This window comes from Castor canadensis, chromosome 3, assembly GCF_047511655.1.
Source record: "Castor canadensis chromosome 3, mCasCan1.hap1v2, whole genome shotgun sequence".
NCBI lineage: Eukaryota > Metazoa > Chordata > Mammalia > Rodentia > Castoridae > Castor > Castor canadensis.
Genome location: NC_133388.1, coordinates 70,277,130 through 70,294,023, shown reverse-complemented (window position 1 = coordinate 70,294,023; position 16,894 = coordinate 70,277,130). Strand labels below are relative to the sequence as shown.

Here is a 16,894-nt window from a genome sequence, read left to right as displayed (position 1 = left end):
AATTAAAAGTAACAGGGCCTGAGATGAGACCAAAGATGACCAGATATTATTTCCCAAGGCTTCTGCATCTTATCATCCACTAAAGGCAAAAAGTCAAGGAGTCATTCATTTCTCCTTTCCTACACATACCCCTGCCCAATCCATCCATAAATCCCACTAGATTTTCATTCAAAATATTCTAAATCTATCCAATTCTCTCCCTCTGCACCATTGCCATCTGACTGAAAGGTCGTCTCTGCACTAGAAAGGCCTGTTGTCACTGCTCCAAACTGGTTCCAGGGCTTCCATGCTTGGACATCCTTTCAATCACTTCACCATTCAGCAGCCACTGCAATATTTTAAATTATTTCCACTTCAGGGCCCTTCCCCCTCTATCTCTAGGGTTCCTACCATGATTGGTTCCTTCTCTCCTAATCTCAGAGCAAATGTCACTTCCTCAAAAGCAGCATTCTTTGACCACCATAGCTGAAGCGCCAACAACCTCCTCCATCACTCTCTAACACATCTATCATTGCCTTCAGAACATTTCTATATGAAATTTGTTTTTTATTTATATTTGGGTCTCCCTCACCACTAAACAAATATTCATTCAATCACCTACTATGTGCCATCTGAAGTGCCAGGTTTACAGTGGTCACTAAGATGCCTGAGCTCATTTAGCTTATATTCTAGTGGAGGAGACCACTAATAAATAAAATAGGTAAGGAAAATATTGTTAGACAGTGCTAAGCAGAAAAAGCAGCATGGACAAAAGAGATGAAATAAAAATGGTTAAGACGCTTAATTTTATGTAAAGAATATTTTACTAAAATTAAAACTTTTAAATAAAATTTTTTTAAATGTTGGGATAAGGAAATACTGAATTTCAGACAGAAAGGAAGAAGTCTTAATGAAAGAGTGGTAAAGAGGGAAGACATGAAGGAGTAAGAGAGCTCATCACATTGATATCTGGACAAAAGAACTCCAGACTAAGAGAAAAGTTAAGTGCAAAGACCCTGAGGAAGAGATCATGTCTGGCACATTTGAGAAGCAACAAATATGTCTGACTTGGTGAGAAGAGAAGCTGTTCACTGTATATAACTAGTACCTCAATCAGTGACTGGTGCGAAGAAGGAACTCAATACTTCTGAATAACTGTTGTACAGAAGCAGAACATAGACATAAAGGTATATTTTTTTAAAGTAGATTATGTTATCATTTCACAACCTCATGGGGCAGTGTGATAGATATATAAGATCCACAGAAAAATAAACAATAGTATTACTTAGTCCTACAGGAGGGAAATTTTGAATTATTTCTAAATATTTTTCCTGGAGACTTTCTGCTTTGGATTGAAAAGTTTTAATTACTAAGCTTAAGTTATCACTAGCTTCTCAAGTCTCCTTTTTTTTTTTTTTTTTTTACTTAACTCCTACTTAGTCCTCTTTTAAGTCATCACTCTTCTATACTTCATCATTTCCAATTAACCTTTTTCCATATGCTACCACAGTATTTTGCTTTTATTATTTCTAGCCTACCTCTCTTTCCAAGTGTTCACAGTAAGCTACAGAGAGAACAAACAAAATAATTTTGTAAATTATGGTAGTCTTGTGTGTAAGAAAAATGCTTATACAAATCCTAACTAGTATTGTCTCTGGTTTTGAGTCTCAAGCTCCACAATCCCCACTTTTGCAAAAACAAAACAAAACAAAAACCCTGCTGGGAACCACTGGCTCCTATCTATAATCCTAGCTACTCAGGTGGCAGAGATCAGGAGGATCATGGTTCAAAGCCAGACCCAGAAAAACAGTTTGTGCAAATAACTTGTAAGACCCTATCTAGGAAAAAAAAAAAAAAAAGGGCTGGCAGAGAGGCTCAGCGATAAAGAGTGCCTGCCTAGCAACCATGAGGCCCTGAGTTCAAACCCAGTGCAGCCCCTCCCCCCGCTCCAAAAAAATCCAATCCTACATTCTCTCTAATCTCAGGAATTTTGGGAACAGAGGACCTAAGAAGTGAATCTATTAACTATAATCATTCTTACTTCTCAAATAAAAATCATGTAGTCAAGCACTGAATTCATGTTGACATGACCTCAAATTAATCTAGTTGTATCCTTAATTATAAGTGTAATAGTACACTAGAAGTGCACTACAAGTGTATTAATCTATAAAAAGTTTTACTTATTTAATTTTACTTTTTGGTAGCCTAGTCTGGCCTTGACCTCAAACCTATGATTACCATCTGCCTCAGCCTCTGAAGTACCTGCGGTTATTGTGCCACTATGCCCAATTGTCTATGTTATTTTAAAAGAACATCCAGAATGTTGTATCTATGGGAGGGAAAACATTAGGTATGATGACAAATCAAGAATGGCCAATATATAAAAAACTTAAGCCTTAAATTTGTTTTTGTTTTGGTGATACTGGGGTTTGAACTCAGAGCCTCATGCTTTTGAGACAGGCTCTCTACTGCTTGAGTCATACCCCAGTCTTAAGCCTTAATTTTTAGAAAAATAAATTTCTTCTATTTCACAATTAAATAAAACTCCTTAACAGGAAAATTTATGTTTCCTATTGAATTTCAATAGTTACTACTTCCAGATTTCCCCTTTCTGCAGTATACCACTATCTACTACTATAACAAATAGCTACAGCCACCTGAAGCCCACTTTTAAGATACAACAACAAAGGCTATTGAGAAAACTAGCCTTTTTACAAAATAAGCTGTATTCCTAATGTTAAAAGTTTAATAATTTGTTAATTGTAAAACATATTTGCCACAAGCCTAATAAAAAGACTAGACCTAAGGAAAAAATTCTAATGGTCTTCAAACATGGTTTCATTTTTCTCTCTGGTTATACAGATCAAAACAAAAAAATCTATTTTCTCAGGATACGACCCAAAGTATAAACCACTAAATGTACTACAAAACAGTATTTATAATATGAATCCTTATAAGGGCATTTTCTTGCTGGGATTACTGGTAATATACATTAGTCTCTCCCCTTTTTGTTAATATATATTTTTTCTTTTTTCAAAGCAAGAATTTAGTATAACAGGATAAAGTAGGAAGAAATGGGAGGGGAAAAAAAGGTAAACATTTCCTTCTCCCCAAGCAGGAAATGGGAGTAAAGACTCCTTGTTTATATTTTTTAATGTTTCTAAAGTAAAGATATAATTTTTCCCAAAAAATCCTTCAATTAGCCAGATATGGTGGTACATGACTATAATCCCAGCACCTGGGAGACTGAGGCAGGAGGATCATGAATTTGAGGCCAGCCCAGGTTACATAATGAAACCCCATCTAAAAAAAAAAAAGAAAAGAAAAAACAAAAACCCTTTCAAGTTTTACCATTTGTTCTTCTCCAATTTTAAAGACTTTAAAGAATTTTGCCGATGTCAAATCCAAGCAATTTCAGGTCTTAATATAAATACTGCTTGGCTTGTAAAGATTAATGTAGAGCAACATTTAACAACTAAATTATGTATTAGTTTGTTTAGATATTGTTAAAGTTACACATGAACTTTAATGATTCACCAAAACAAGAACAATGCATTCAGGTCAATAATGGGAAATAATAGCATTCAGAAAACACAACAATTCCTCCAAAAAGTCAAGAGGTTATAAAAAGTTTTAACAAAATTTTTATTATGATAAATATCCGTGACTTGCCAATCAAAAATACTTATGACTGGCACCCGGCACTGATATTTTTTCTTTCCTTTCTGCTGTGTGTGTGTATGTGTGTGTGTTGCTGGGGATCCAACCCAGGGCCTTCAAGTATACAGGCAAGCACTCTGCCATGAAGCTAATGATTTTTAATTTGGTGACACAGATTATGTCATTTCAATTTCCATATATAAAAAGTACACTTTTTGTTTTTAAGTAGGATCTTGCTATGTATTCCAGGGTGGCCTCCTACTTGAAATTCTGGCTCAGCCTCCCAAGGCTGGGAATACACTGTACTCTTGAAGACCTGGGTGAAGAGAACTAAGACTGAATTGCTTATTTTATACTGGGGAGTTTTATAGTTCTGTGAATTGTATCTCAATAAAGTACATCTCAATAAAGCTATGTGAAAAGCTTACACAAGATAGAGATACAAAGAATTTAGTAGAGCATAAAAAAACTCAGTTCTAGTTTTATTAAATGAAATGCTGAAACCAATCAAGAAATATAAGCATATTTAAGCTATTAGTTAATTTAGACATCATTACTCTTAAAATGGTATAATGGGGTTTATTATACAGTAAATTGAAGAGAAGGAAGGTGTCTCATATAGCAACGGACTGATTAATATATTTTAAGTGAAAAAGATCGTAGAGAACAGTGTATTACCTATTGCATTAAAAGGGAAAGGAATGTGTTATAGATAGATATATAGACACATATGTACCTATTTTTGATGGCATATGCATAAATTAGCTTTGGAAAGATATACAAGAAATAGCTAACACAAGGCTCTTTGTGGGTTAACAGGGTAGTCAGAGGACAGTAAAAGGAAAGATTTCTTCAGGTCACTTTTTTACATATTTTGACTGTGTGTATGTGTTTTTGAGGCATGGTCTCCTTAGGTAGCACAGACTAGCCTCAAACTGGAATGAATATATGATTATTGAGAGGAAAAATTAAAAGTACTTTACCTTGTACCATTGTTCCTAATGACTTCCACAGTTTCTTCAACAAAATACCGATCCTTGATATATGCAAAGATATCATCACAAATTTCATGTAAGCGTGAACGATGGGTAAGGTTGGTCAAGTATAAAACTGGAATAATTAGTGGTTCTGGAAAACTTTGAAGATTCTGTCTTGCTTTTCTTTCTGACTCAAGTGCTTCCTGATATGTCAGTCCAGGTCTACCCGTCACAGCACAACTCCACACAAGGCTGTTGCACAGAATGGTTCGCTCAAAAAAGTCACTGATTAAAAAACAAAAACAAAAACCCATTATCTATCATTTCATAAGTAATTTTACATTGTAAGTTGATACCTTGATCAGCTTTTTCCCCATTCCTTTAACGCAAAATTTTACATAGTATCATAGAACCCAAAACAAGGACTTAGGACCTGATCAACTTATACTTACCTAAACATATTTTTAAAATAGACAAACAGACAGCTATATTCTGTAATTTAAAGGCACATTAGCTAGAGGGGATGAATTTGATCAAAGTACATTATATGCTTGTGTGGAACTAGCACCATGAAATTTCTTTGTACAACTAATATACACTAATTAAAAAAATTTTAAAACTAAAGGCACTTTAGCCAAAGTTGGATTTCAACTTATGTCAGTTTTTTGGGGGGAGGACTAGGGTTTGAACACAGGGTTTGGTGTTTGCAAAGCAAGTACTCTACCACCAGAGCCAAGCCCCCAGTCCATTGTGCTCTGGCTATTTTGGAGATACGGTCTCTCAAAGTATTTGCTGGGACTGGTTTTGAACCATGATCCTCCCAATCTCAGACTCCCAAATTCATTTAGGATTATAGGTGTAAACAACCAGCACCTGGCAGCTTCTATCAGTTTTGAAACTAAGTCAGACTGAAAATAAATATTTTTCCTTTTAATTCTTTTTAAAGTTAAAGTTTTTCAACAACAGAATTAGGTCTGTAAAACTGACTCTTTCATTATGTGTGTTAAGAGATACTTGCAGGGGGAGTAGGTTTTTGAAGAGGTTGACTAGGGGAGAAGAGCTGGTCACCTAATTTGAATTTGATACAGAGCTTTTTAAACCACATTCTTTCAGTAATAGTACTAATAATTAAAAGTTCAGTATTTAAAAAACTCATTTTGTTCATCTGAGATTCTGCACTCTATGAAAAACTCACATGGACACTGGGGAACAAAAGCTTACAATTTTCATTAAGTTGACAGTTGTCAATACTGAACTATTCCCAATAGTTAGTCAAGTATGTCTCAATACTAGCATGATATAAAAAGGGAAATTGCAGCTGAATGAAAAAGACGTCAAAATCCACCTTGTACATAAGTTAAAATCCTAATTGGGATTGTACTGTCCTTCCGTTTTGTTCTCAGAGGATTATATGCTACATGTGTAAGTCTGCCTAAATAGGTAACTTAAACTTATGTCAAAATGTCTACAGCATTTGTCGACAAAGTTTAGTCCTTGTTTGATTAAAAAAATAAAAATTAAAATTTTTGCTGAGGAACAGTGAAAAAAATTTTTAAACATAGCAGTGAAAAACTAAGAAATCTAGTCACCTAACAATAAGAGAACACTTAACTACAATACTTCATACAATGTCATTAAAAAGTATAAAACTTCTTAAATAACATAAAATAGAGCAACAAAAAAAAGTCCTACCTCAAATTTGAGACACCTCCTATACTTTTAAAAAGTATATACTGATCAAAAACAAAAACAAAAAGAAACAACCACAACAATAAATAACAAAAAGAAAAGAAAAGAAAAAGTACTTGTAAGAACAAATTTTTAGAATGGAATACAAAAACCAGTAACTGCTAGGGAGCAGGGATAAGACTAGGGGACCATCTTATTCAGTGCCTTTCTGTGCTGTTAGAATTTCTTAACGTGAGCATTTATTACTTTTAAAAATTCTATCCAGGCCGGGCGCTGGTGGCTCATGCCTGTAATCCTAGCTACTCAGGAGGCAGAGATAAGGAGATCACAATTTGAAGCCAGCCCAGGCAAATAGTTTGCGAGACCCTATCATGAAAAACGCTCCACAAAAATAGGGCTGGTGGAGTGGCTCAAGATGAAGGCCCTGAGTTCAAGCCCCAGTACTACAAAAAATAAAAAAATAAAAAAATTTATCCAGTCTCTTAAAATGCAAAGAAATATTGGGTAGAAAACCCTCAAATTACTAAATATACAAGCCTACATACATTAATAATATCCATAAAAATGTGTCTTTCATATACATATTATAAACAGATATTTCCATGGAGAAAGGAGGAGACTAAGAAAGAAAAAGGAAAACATTTGTGATTCTAAACATTTTTATATTGTTTGAATTTTTATATAAGCATGTATGCATACATCATTTTATATAAATGGTTAGAAATATGCAAAAAAGGTTAATAAAGACTACCCTAACTGGTAAGACATGGGTAAACTTCTGCTCTCCTCTGTAGAGTAAAAGTACACTTTGATCTACTCATCAGTAATTACATGTAACCAACATAATTAAGTCATTATTTTTTAACTTTTCCTCCTTCCCAAAATTTTTCCTTTTCCCATCACTCTACAAGTACTTCAATTGTTGTATGTCTCTTTCCTAGTTAACATATCTGTCTAAATATATACTACCAGGTGGTTTCCAAGGGTGCAGAATAAAATGAGTATTAACATGAAAATCATTTACAGTTTTTGTACTAAATCTTCCAAATCCAGTGTATATTGTACATTTACTGCCCATCTTAATTCAGACTAGTCACATTTCAAGTACTTAGTAGCCCTTAGGACCAAAAAGTGACTATTGGATTAAACAGCATAGCTCTAGCCACAGCAGCTAGAGGCCTAGGATATTTAGTAGGGCATGGGACACTGACATCATGGTAGCGGGACAGTTACGTGTAAAGTAGGCTGTAATATACATTATTTAGGTTTAACATTGTCTAAAACTCTCAAAGTGAGCAACAGTAAGAGTGCCACAAGCATCCATTAAGCATGTTACCAGGTAGAAAAACAGGATGGTCAGTAACCAGTGACCTACAGCTTCTATTCTCAAAAGGTTTCCAGTATTGCTTGCAAAATGTTTGTGCTATTGTTTCCTGGTGTTTCTACACAGTTTGTGTTATATTATAGCCTTGCTACAGACAAAATCTACCTTTAGGAGGTGGGAGACAGGGTACCCTCACCCACTGTGGCCATGTTAACACAAATGGGCAAAGTCCCAGGGCTATTTCTCCCTAGATACTCATCCCCTAAAAGCACAGCACCATCTCTAACATTACATACCTTCACTTTTTCCCACCTGTTATTCTGTTCACCCTTCACCCACTCACCATCCATATTCAAACAAGTTGAGTTAGGTGGTAATACTGAACTTGAGGTGGTTATAGTGCCTCTTCAGTTTGTACAAGAAACACATTCTACTATTGTGAGCAAAAAATTATAAAGTATGAATTATTGTTTTATATGAATATGACTTTTAGGCTAATATAAATTGTTATATCTGATTTATAACTGCATTCCTTCAATAATCCTCTTTATCAGAGGTAGGCATACTACTGGCCTGGAGGTCAAATCCAGTCCTCTGCCCGCTTTTTTAGTTTTATTAAAATGCAATCATGCCTGTACTTTCAGGTACTGTCTGCTTTCTCACTTTATTTGTGGAGAATGCAGGAAACCCTATGACCAGCAAAAACTAAAATATTGATTACCTGGCCCTTTAGCAAAATTGATGGTCTCTCTTTACCATTGTTTCATAAGGGAAAATTACTTCTGAGTTACAAAGTAGGGTACTTTTCTAAAAATATCTGTACTATAAAGTCAACCAACTCTCACGAACAAACTGAAGAACAAAGGACAACATACTGTTAATTTATTGGGGATCAGGAGAACTAAAAGACTAGTAGAAGAAGATTAAGAACTAAGTGACATCAAATACAATTCCGATAAACACAAAGTGTACTTTACTTAAGGGACAAAACTATGTTAACCAGTTATTAGATGTGACAAGATCCAGTGCAAAAGACCTAAGGGACATGGCAAACTTCCTTGTCCACAAAAAATAATTAGTGTAACAGAGAAATGAAGCCAGAGGCTAAAAACTAATATAATTCCTGACTTAAGATAGCTATGATACCCAAAAGATGAAAAGTAAAGCTTATAAACTTAAAAAGGTAATTATTACTAGAAGACAGTAAGGGATTTTTAATAATATCCTTCACTAACAAGGTTATGAGAGGAAATTAGATCACAGGGATGGCAGAATTAACATGCTTTATGTTATAAAAATGCCACTGAGATAAGAATTACATTTTTATATTTATTTATAGGTGGTCAGGAAATTTTTAAATAAAAAATAAGGTCTAATTTTTTAAAAAAACACATTAATGAAATACTACTTGCATTTTATATAGTGCTGCCCTTCATAGTCTCATATGACATTCAAGGTGGGTTCCTAAAATTTGCAGATGAAATAAAGGTGAGAAACAGCAATAATGTTCTTTAAAACATTAAGTGGAAATCAACAAAGGTGAAACATATTCTAGTACTGGATGTAAAAGGCCTAGCTTAACAATAATGGATATGAAAAAGATAAATTTTAAATAAGATACAAATTCATGCTTCTGTGCTTCATATAATTTCCCATATTAAAAAATTTATTCAGAAAAAAATGTATTTAGAGTATCTTCTGCCTGGAATGTCTTTCTGCTTCATTATACATCCTTGAGCCCCATCCCTCAGGACCCAACTCCAATGTTATCTCCTGTATGAGGGTTTCCTCAAGTTCCCAGAAAACAGTTATCAGCTCTCTTGTCTGATATTGGCTCCACAGGACAAATGTGACTTATACCATTATATTCCTGACACTCATTCATTTCTCACTAGAGGTATAAATTATCTCAACATCTCCAAAGACTCTCAAAATAGAGTGTCAAGAGTAAACAGTTGTACTGTCACGGAGCAGTCCACATTTATTTTTACGGGCATCTAGACAGATAATGTACACATATGAATGAGAAAGAGGAAATGTCTGAATCCTAGCTTTATCGCTTTTATTATGCAACTCTGCATAAGTTACATAACCTTTCTAACTTTCAGTTCCCCATCTGTAAAATGGGGATATGTTCCATGAAGAGTTTATGTGAAAATCAAATGATATAATTCTAAGCAAATGCCCCCATAATATATGTGCACTCAATAAACAGTAACAATTCTTACTATTCAGGGACCACATGTGTAGAGAGATCCTAAGAGAATAAATAGCACAGTAGACAAACAATGTCAGAGAACACATAAAAAACTTTGAGGATGTTCAAACAATAAGGTTCAACATCGATAAGAGTAAAAAGAGGCAGAATCGACTATCAGAATTATTTGAAGATATTTCTTCTTGGCAGCTCCTATGGGCAAGCACAGAACAACAGAAATTCTAAAAAGAAATAATCTGAATTATGATAGATAGTACAAGGGCAAACAACAAGGTATGTCCGTAAGTTGTTAGTATGATTTTCAGTGTGTACTGATGGATAAAGTCAATCAGAATTTTAGTAAACACCTGAAACCCAATCCATGTAAAAGAAGATTAAAGGTGTGCAGACTCCTTTGAAATATGACATTGATACTCTTTTAACTAACAGGTGGAGTCTATTTCACCATCCCTTGAATCTGGGCCATCCTTGTGATTTGTTCTCATTGATACAACAGAGATGACACTGGAGACATCACAGCCCTCAACCTTCTTGAAAACCTGACGCCATCACATGAAGCAGCACAGGCTAGCCTCATGAGGATGAAAGACTACACAGTGAGAAAAAGTCATGCAAGCTGAGGATCCACACATGTGACCAAGGCCATGTCTTACTACACACAGACTTACCCTTGCCTCTCTGGCTGGTTGAAGTCAGTGAGCACAGAGAAGACTAGCAGAAACCAAACTGACAACCCACAGGATAGTGAGCAAACAAAATGGGTTATTATTCTGAGCTGAATTTTGGGGTAGCTTGTTATACTGTAACAACTGATATATATATATATATATATTCTGTTCCAAGAAAGGATGGATTAATACAACACATGGTAGCCTGCTAAGCAGACAGAAGATAAAACTCAAGAGGAAAAGCATTTAGAAACCTACTCTACACACTACCATCTATGGGAAAACAACTTGTGATCTCAAGTGTCAGGGACATTAAAAAAAGAAAAGTATCAGGGAGATGTGGCTGACGTTCCTAAAGAGAGCTAAATACCTCATTTGAAGACCTTAGCTATGATGATTATCTAACCCCCCATGAAAACCCCATGCTCACCAAATAATCTCAATTACAACTAGTTTTCACATATACTGTCATCAGTATGGGAGCTGGTCAGTGTGAAGGATGTTTTTTCCCCACTATAAACTGATGGCACCAGTTGTGGTAGTACACACCTGTAATCCTAACATTTGGGAGGCAGAGGCAGGAGAGTTCAAGTTTAAGGCCAGCTTAGACTACATAGCAAGACCCTGTCTCAACTAAATAAATGTCATTCTGGTTTGTCCTATTAATATCTAGAGCTTAATCACTGAACATATAGTAAAAAGAAGGCAAACATCTGAGCTGACAGTTGAGAGTAGAACCTACACAAAGATCTAGGCAGCCAACTTGAATTTCATATAATGCTCTATATTCTTGGTGCATATGTCTGCAAACTTCAATAGAAGAATTCTTCCTAATAAACACCAAGTGCCAGCAAATAGTAAAAAAGAGTATATCCGCTCTATAGCCTTAGAAACATGAATTAAGATCCTAGTGTCATCAATTGTTAGATATGTCATTTTGGACACCATAATCTACCCACCCAACTTGATGCTTCATCTGTCAAAGGGGGGCTGGATTAACAAGTGACAGTGGATCAACAGTGAAAATAGGATATAGCATAAGCCAGTCAAATCTGTCACTGGAAAACCAGGCTGAAACACAAGCTTGGACTGCATGTTGATGTGTCAGAGATTCCTTTTTTTTTTTTTTTTGTGAGACTCTTCAATTTTGCATGGGTTCACTCAAAGATGGGAAGTATATTCCAATTCCAAATGCCTAAAACATTTGTGAGCTTATTTAAAAGATTAAGACACTGAATAACAAATCATTTTTCTATCCCTCCCTCCCAAAATCTATAATTTCTAGTATTTGGACCTCCCAATTTTGAACAATCCACAGCCAAAAATAAATTTAAAACAAAATTGTTGGGAGCTAACCAAAATTATAGCATTAATATTTATCTGACTTAAGAGAGTCAATTAATGCATTTTAGTTTGTGCATTTACCTATGGTCATTGTTCTATTATTAATGCGTCTTCTTTGCTTATGAAAGCAGGTCAAATAAGAGTTAGCAATTAGTTAAGGAGCATGTAGTTCAAAGAAACAAAATGAGGGAGTCCGTACTGAATAATCACTCAGGATCCATCCTGGTCATAGTTCCTGTCTCAAAGAACTCAAGGGTCTTAGAAGGGACAAAATGTGAGTCAACAAATACTTACTTTACAGGGTAATCATTGGAAACAATATACTAGATAAAAGGAAGGAGTGATCACTGCTGCTTAGAAAGACAGAGGAAGTAGACTATAACAAGCAAGACAGAAAACTATTTAGTAACCTACAGGTCTCTGGCAAACTACTAATCAGAAAGTTAGAGGCATAAGTTATCTGCATTGTGTTGGGAAGTGAGCAAGGCCAGGTATAGAAAACTTGGGACATTTATATTCAATAAATAGAAAACCTGAGTAATTAGGTATATTTAGTGGTACACAAATACAAAAGAAAAAAACTCAAAATAACATAGTTAAAATATAATCTTCAAATTAACTCACACAAATCAGCCAGTAATCTAATGTATGAGTAAAAACAGAGGTTTCCTTCCTAGTTTCTCCAGACTTGTGCCAAATGTTAGATCACCATACACCATCCACACTGAATGCATGTTTGGAAAAATGTCTTTATAATCATTTAACGAAAGTAAAATCATTCAAAATTTAACACAATTAAATGGCAGTACTTCAAAATCACAAGAATGAATACCTAACACCACCCATAATACATTTTGTTGAGGGTAAATGATTGGATGTCTTTGCTCCCAAACCAATCAATCATTTCTTTTAAGCTACATGTAACTTTCAGAAACTCGAAAAACACTTCAGCATGGGAAGAAAAAAAAGGATTAAAAAAACCAAAAACTAGTCATTTAAAAATTTTTACATGTCATAAGTCTACAAAGGATACAGTTCCTTAACGTTCATGGAAGACAAATAGGGCTGGAATGCCAAAAATCTTTATTTCAGCATTTCAGATTTCTCCATGATTAGAATAATTCATCTCCATTAGAATAAACACTGGAGTGTTTAATTCAAAAAGAATAAAAGTCATATCTATCTTACCCTCTAAAGTGAGGAAAAATGTCTTTAAAAGATAAGATTGCTTATATCAAAGGAGAAAACATTTTGAAATTTAAGTCTGTTTACTATTTTCTTGGAACTCAAAGACAATTTTTTTTTTTAAATCACAATTGTTACTGAGGATTTTAGCTTAAACTTTTTTTTTTAAAGGACATCATCCTTGCCCAGCTACCTAACTCAAACTCACTTAAGTAATTACAAGAGTGAACTCTATTTGAGCAACAAAACAAGTCTGTACAGGAGCAGAGTGAGGGAGATGTGCACTCCACTCCCACTTAAAAAGTATTGTCTGATGAAAAGTACTATCTACTCCTCTAGATACAACACGCTTATGTGTAACCCTTTCCGTGGAGCTGAAGGAAAAAAAAAAGGCTTACTTAAAAATAAACGCTCAAAGGAACTGGCTTTTGGAAACTCTCTACAGTGCTCTTTTCAGACAGGTGCAGAGTTTGTCTTCAGCTCTCCCTGGATGGAGAACCCCTCCTCCCAAAAAAGGTGCCTCCTACACGCAGTGTATTTGGCTCCTATAATAGGCCACAAAGGGATTCTGAGCAGAGGAGGATAAAGAAAAAAGGAAGATCAGGCTGTGCCAGTGACTTGATCAATACAGCTTTTCACTTGGAGATCCTGTTTAAACACCGATCGCTAAAACACACCCCATTGCTTGGTGTCACAAGGGGATCCCTTGGGATAGATCTGGCAAAAACTGAAAATTTGGGGGTTGAAATTATACCAACAGCAGCTTGGGGTTCTTATCAAAACAATAGCAGTGGCACATGTCAGGCGGCTCACATGCGCAGGGGGATAAAGAGGCGACAGGCTGGGGCCGGAGTTGAACTTCTCTTCACCTCCTCCCCCAACTCCCACAGCCGCGCCCCGGGGACGCGAAATTGTGACCGAGGGGCGCCAAGGCCTGCGTTCTTCCCCTCCTCCTCCCCTCGCCCCGCTCCGACTTCTTCCTCACCGGTCTCCCGGGGGCGGAGGCGCTGAGTTCCCGGGGGACTGGAGTTAGTCACCAAGAAGAGGCGGTGACAGAGCGCACAGCTCGCGTCGCACACTTCGAGGCCTAGCCGCGCGGGACGGGAGGCCGCCGTACCCCAGGCCCCACGCCCCCGACCCGCTGAGAAGCCGCCTCTTGCTTTCTTGGGGCGTCACCTCCATGGTCCCCCACGCCGACCCCGGGCAACCCCAATGTCCCACCCCACTCCCGACCGAGGAAACCAAGCCGAGCCGGTCGTTTCCTGCCCTCGGGGTCAGGGATTCCCTCCCTGGGCAGGGGGACTGTGGCCCCGCGCCGCTGACCCGAGCGGGGATCCCCTCGGCCGCCGGGCGGGGATCCCGGAACTGGCCCCGGAGTGCGCGTGTAGCCGCGGCGGGGAGGGGCGAAGCGGGGAGTTTCCGCCGGCCGGCCGGGGGACCGACAGCAGCGGCCAGGAGCGGTCCCCACGGCCGGCCAGGGAGCAGCTTTCCCCGAGCGCGCCGCGGCCAGTGGCCCCCGCGCAGGGTCCGGGTTGGGCGGGGCGGGGGAGGGGTGGGCAACGTGAGGGGGGAGGGGACAAGGAACCGGGAGCCACCCGTCACTTTCAAGTCGCCCGGCCAGAGCCCAGGGCGAGGAAAAGGAAACAGACAAAAGGGCACTGGGGAGGGAGTCCCCGCACCCCGCGTACCCGGCCTGGCCCGGCCCTTACTCGTAGTGGCGGAAGATCTCGTTGGTGACTTTACAGTAGAAAACTTCCTCGTCCGGCCGCAGGTCCACAGGCGGCTTCTGTCTCACAAACGGCTTTCGGTGTAGCAGCGGCATCTCCCGTCCGTCCGCCCGCACGCTGCCCCGGACCCTCGAGCGCCCGCGTCGGCCCCGCTTCCCTATGAGAATTGGAGGGAAAGGAAAGCCGGTAAGGTGGCGAGCGCCGGCGGCGGCATGGGCCGGTCCGCGCGCCGGGGGAGCTCGGCTGCCTTTTGTGTGTCCGACGCGCCCGGGCTCCTCCTGGAGCCGCCGCCCGGGGTGTTGTGCAAGTCGGGCCGCCGTCGCTTCGGCGCTCTGAGCGCGCCTCCCGCCGCCGGCTCACAATGGGGCCGGACGCCCCGCGGCGGGCGGTGCGGGAGCCGCGGCCGCCCCCTCCCCCCCGCGCCGGCTCCCCTCCCGCTCCCGCCGCCGCCGCCGCGGGCTCGCAACGTGCTCGGCGCGCAGCCCCACGCAGCCCGGCTGCCCGCCGCGGGCCGACCCCCGCGCCGCGCCGCACCGCGCCGCTTTGTTCCCCCGCTCGCCTCCGCTGCCCAGCCGGCGCCCGCCGGCTTCGGGCAACCGCACCGAAACCCTCACCTGGGAGCCCTCCGACGGCCACCTCACCTCCTCCACTAAGCAGGCAGCCGGGACCCACTCCTCCCCGGGGGGTTGGGGGGGGTCTCTTGTCGCCGCGCCCCCAGCTGCCGGTCCTCCCGCGGCCCCGGCCCGGCTCCGCGCGGGGAATCGCGTCCCGCCGCCACTTCCCCGCCTCTCGGAGCTCCTGGGAAGTTTCTGATCTACTTTCGGCTCCGAAGGAGGAAGAGCAGTTGGGAGGAGCTTTTCACTTCTCGCTTCTACCTTTTTATTGGCTGCCCGATGACTTTTACAGCCTGTCACTGATACAGGAAGAGACGGCGCAGAGCCTGGGAGAGCTACATTATTAATTAATGGAGCAACCCCTCGTGAAGATCAGAAGCATCCTCCATGTTTGAGGTTATCAGCCAAAAGATCGAGGGAAACACATGGCCGACACAGTAAAGCCTTGTCTTCAAGTCTGCCACCCACTACCGACGCGGGGTACCCGGTGGCGGAGATTCCAATGACGATCCTAATTGTATTTTGAAGATGAGAACAGAAGTGAAAAAGAGGGAATAGAAATGTTTTGAGATCTTCCTGCTTCAGAATTAGAATTCATATCTCTGAAGATAGTTTGCAAGTGAAAACATCCATCTTGGACAGACAGTTCCTTTCTGTCTTAAAAGACATCAGTTCTTTTTAATACTTAGAACAATTCAGAGTTATATAGCCCCCAAAAAGATTTTTAAATAAAGTATGTTAGGAAATGTCAGCATGCCTATAGGATCCTCACATACTTAAAACTAAACGCACACTTTCTAAAAAGTAACATTTAGAGCGGGGGATGTGGCTCAAGTGGTAGAGCGCCTGCCTAACAAGCACGAGGCACTGAGTTCAAACCCCAGTACTGCAAAAAAATAATTTTTAAAAAGTAATATTTGCACCACTGTAAATAATTTGCAGAACAAAGTTTAATTCAGTTAGAATTTTAAGGATTATAAATTCATTTACTAATGAAATTTTACCCTAAATCAACTTTCTGTATCATTTTCATTATGAAACCAATTTTAATATCCAAAAGTGACCTTTGAGTTAAAAGAATTTCGAAACTAGAAATCATACAGAATGTTCACAAACTTTGTTTTAAATTGTCGTCTTTGCTATTACTCTAAAATTTATTTGCAGATTAACATAGAAAAATGAGTCTAAAAATAAACTTGAAGAATGTTCATTCAACACAAGATTTTTTTTTTCTAATTACTAATACTGTGAAATGATCATTACAAAAAAATGTAGGATCCACTTTGTATCTTTGAATTAAGTACTTTTGTACTTTGGGGGCAAAGGTGTAATAAATCTATTTCAATCTCTATACCATGTTTGAACTTCTGTCTAGCTGCTTTTAAGTTGCTCATACTGCTAGCAAAAGGAACATTTATGAAAGGCATAATATTCTTCTGGTGCTTAAAAATCATTAATATCTGTTTACGCTCCATATTCTATGAATATAGAAGTCACAGAAGCTTGGAA

General features: G+C 39.1%; 1 protein-coding gene across 2 annotated transcripts in view; it reads right to left on the bottom strand.

The window, feature by feature from the left end:
- The window catches only part of Baz1a (bromodomain adjacent to zinc finger domain 1A), an 85,418-nt gene extending 70,490 nt beyond the window's left edge, over positions 1 to 14,928 (bottom strand). For both annotated transcript variants that reach the window (XM_074068160.1, XM_074068159.1), the window contains exons 1-2: positions 14,754 to 14,928; positions 4,623 to 4,901 (exon numbers count right to left, since the gene is read on the bottom strand). In XM_074068160.1, the coding sequence (XP_073924261.1) occupies positions 4,623 to 4,901; positions 14,754 to 14,866 (392 nt within the window). In that variant the 5' untranslated portion in view covers positions 14,867 to 14,928. The remainder of the gene's footprint in view (positions 1 to 4,622; positions 4,902 to 14,753) is intronic.
- Between the last annotated feature and the right edge of the window lie 1,966 nt (positions 14,929 to 16,894).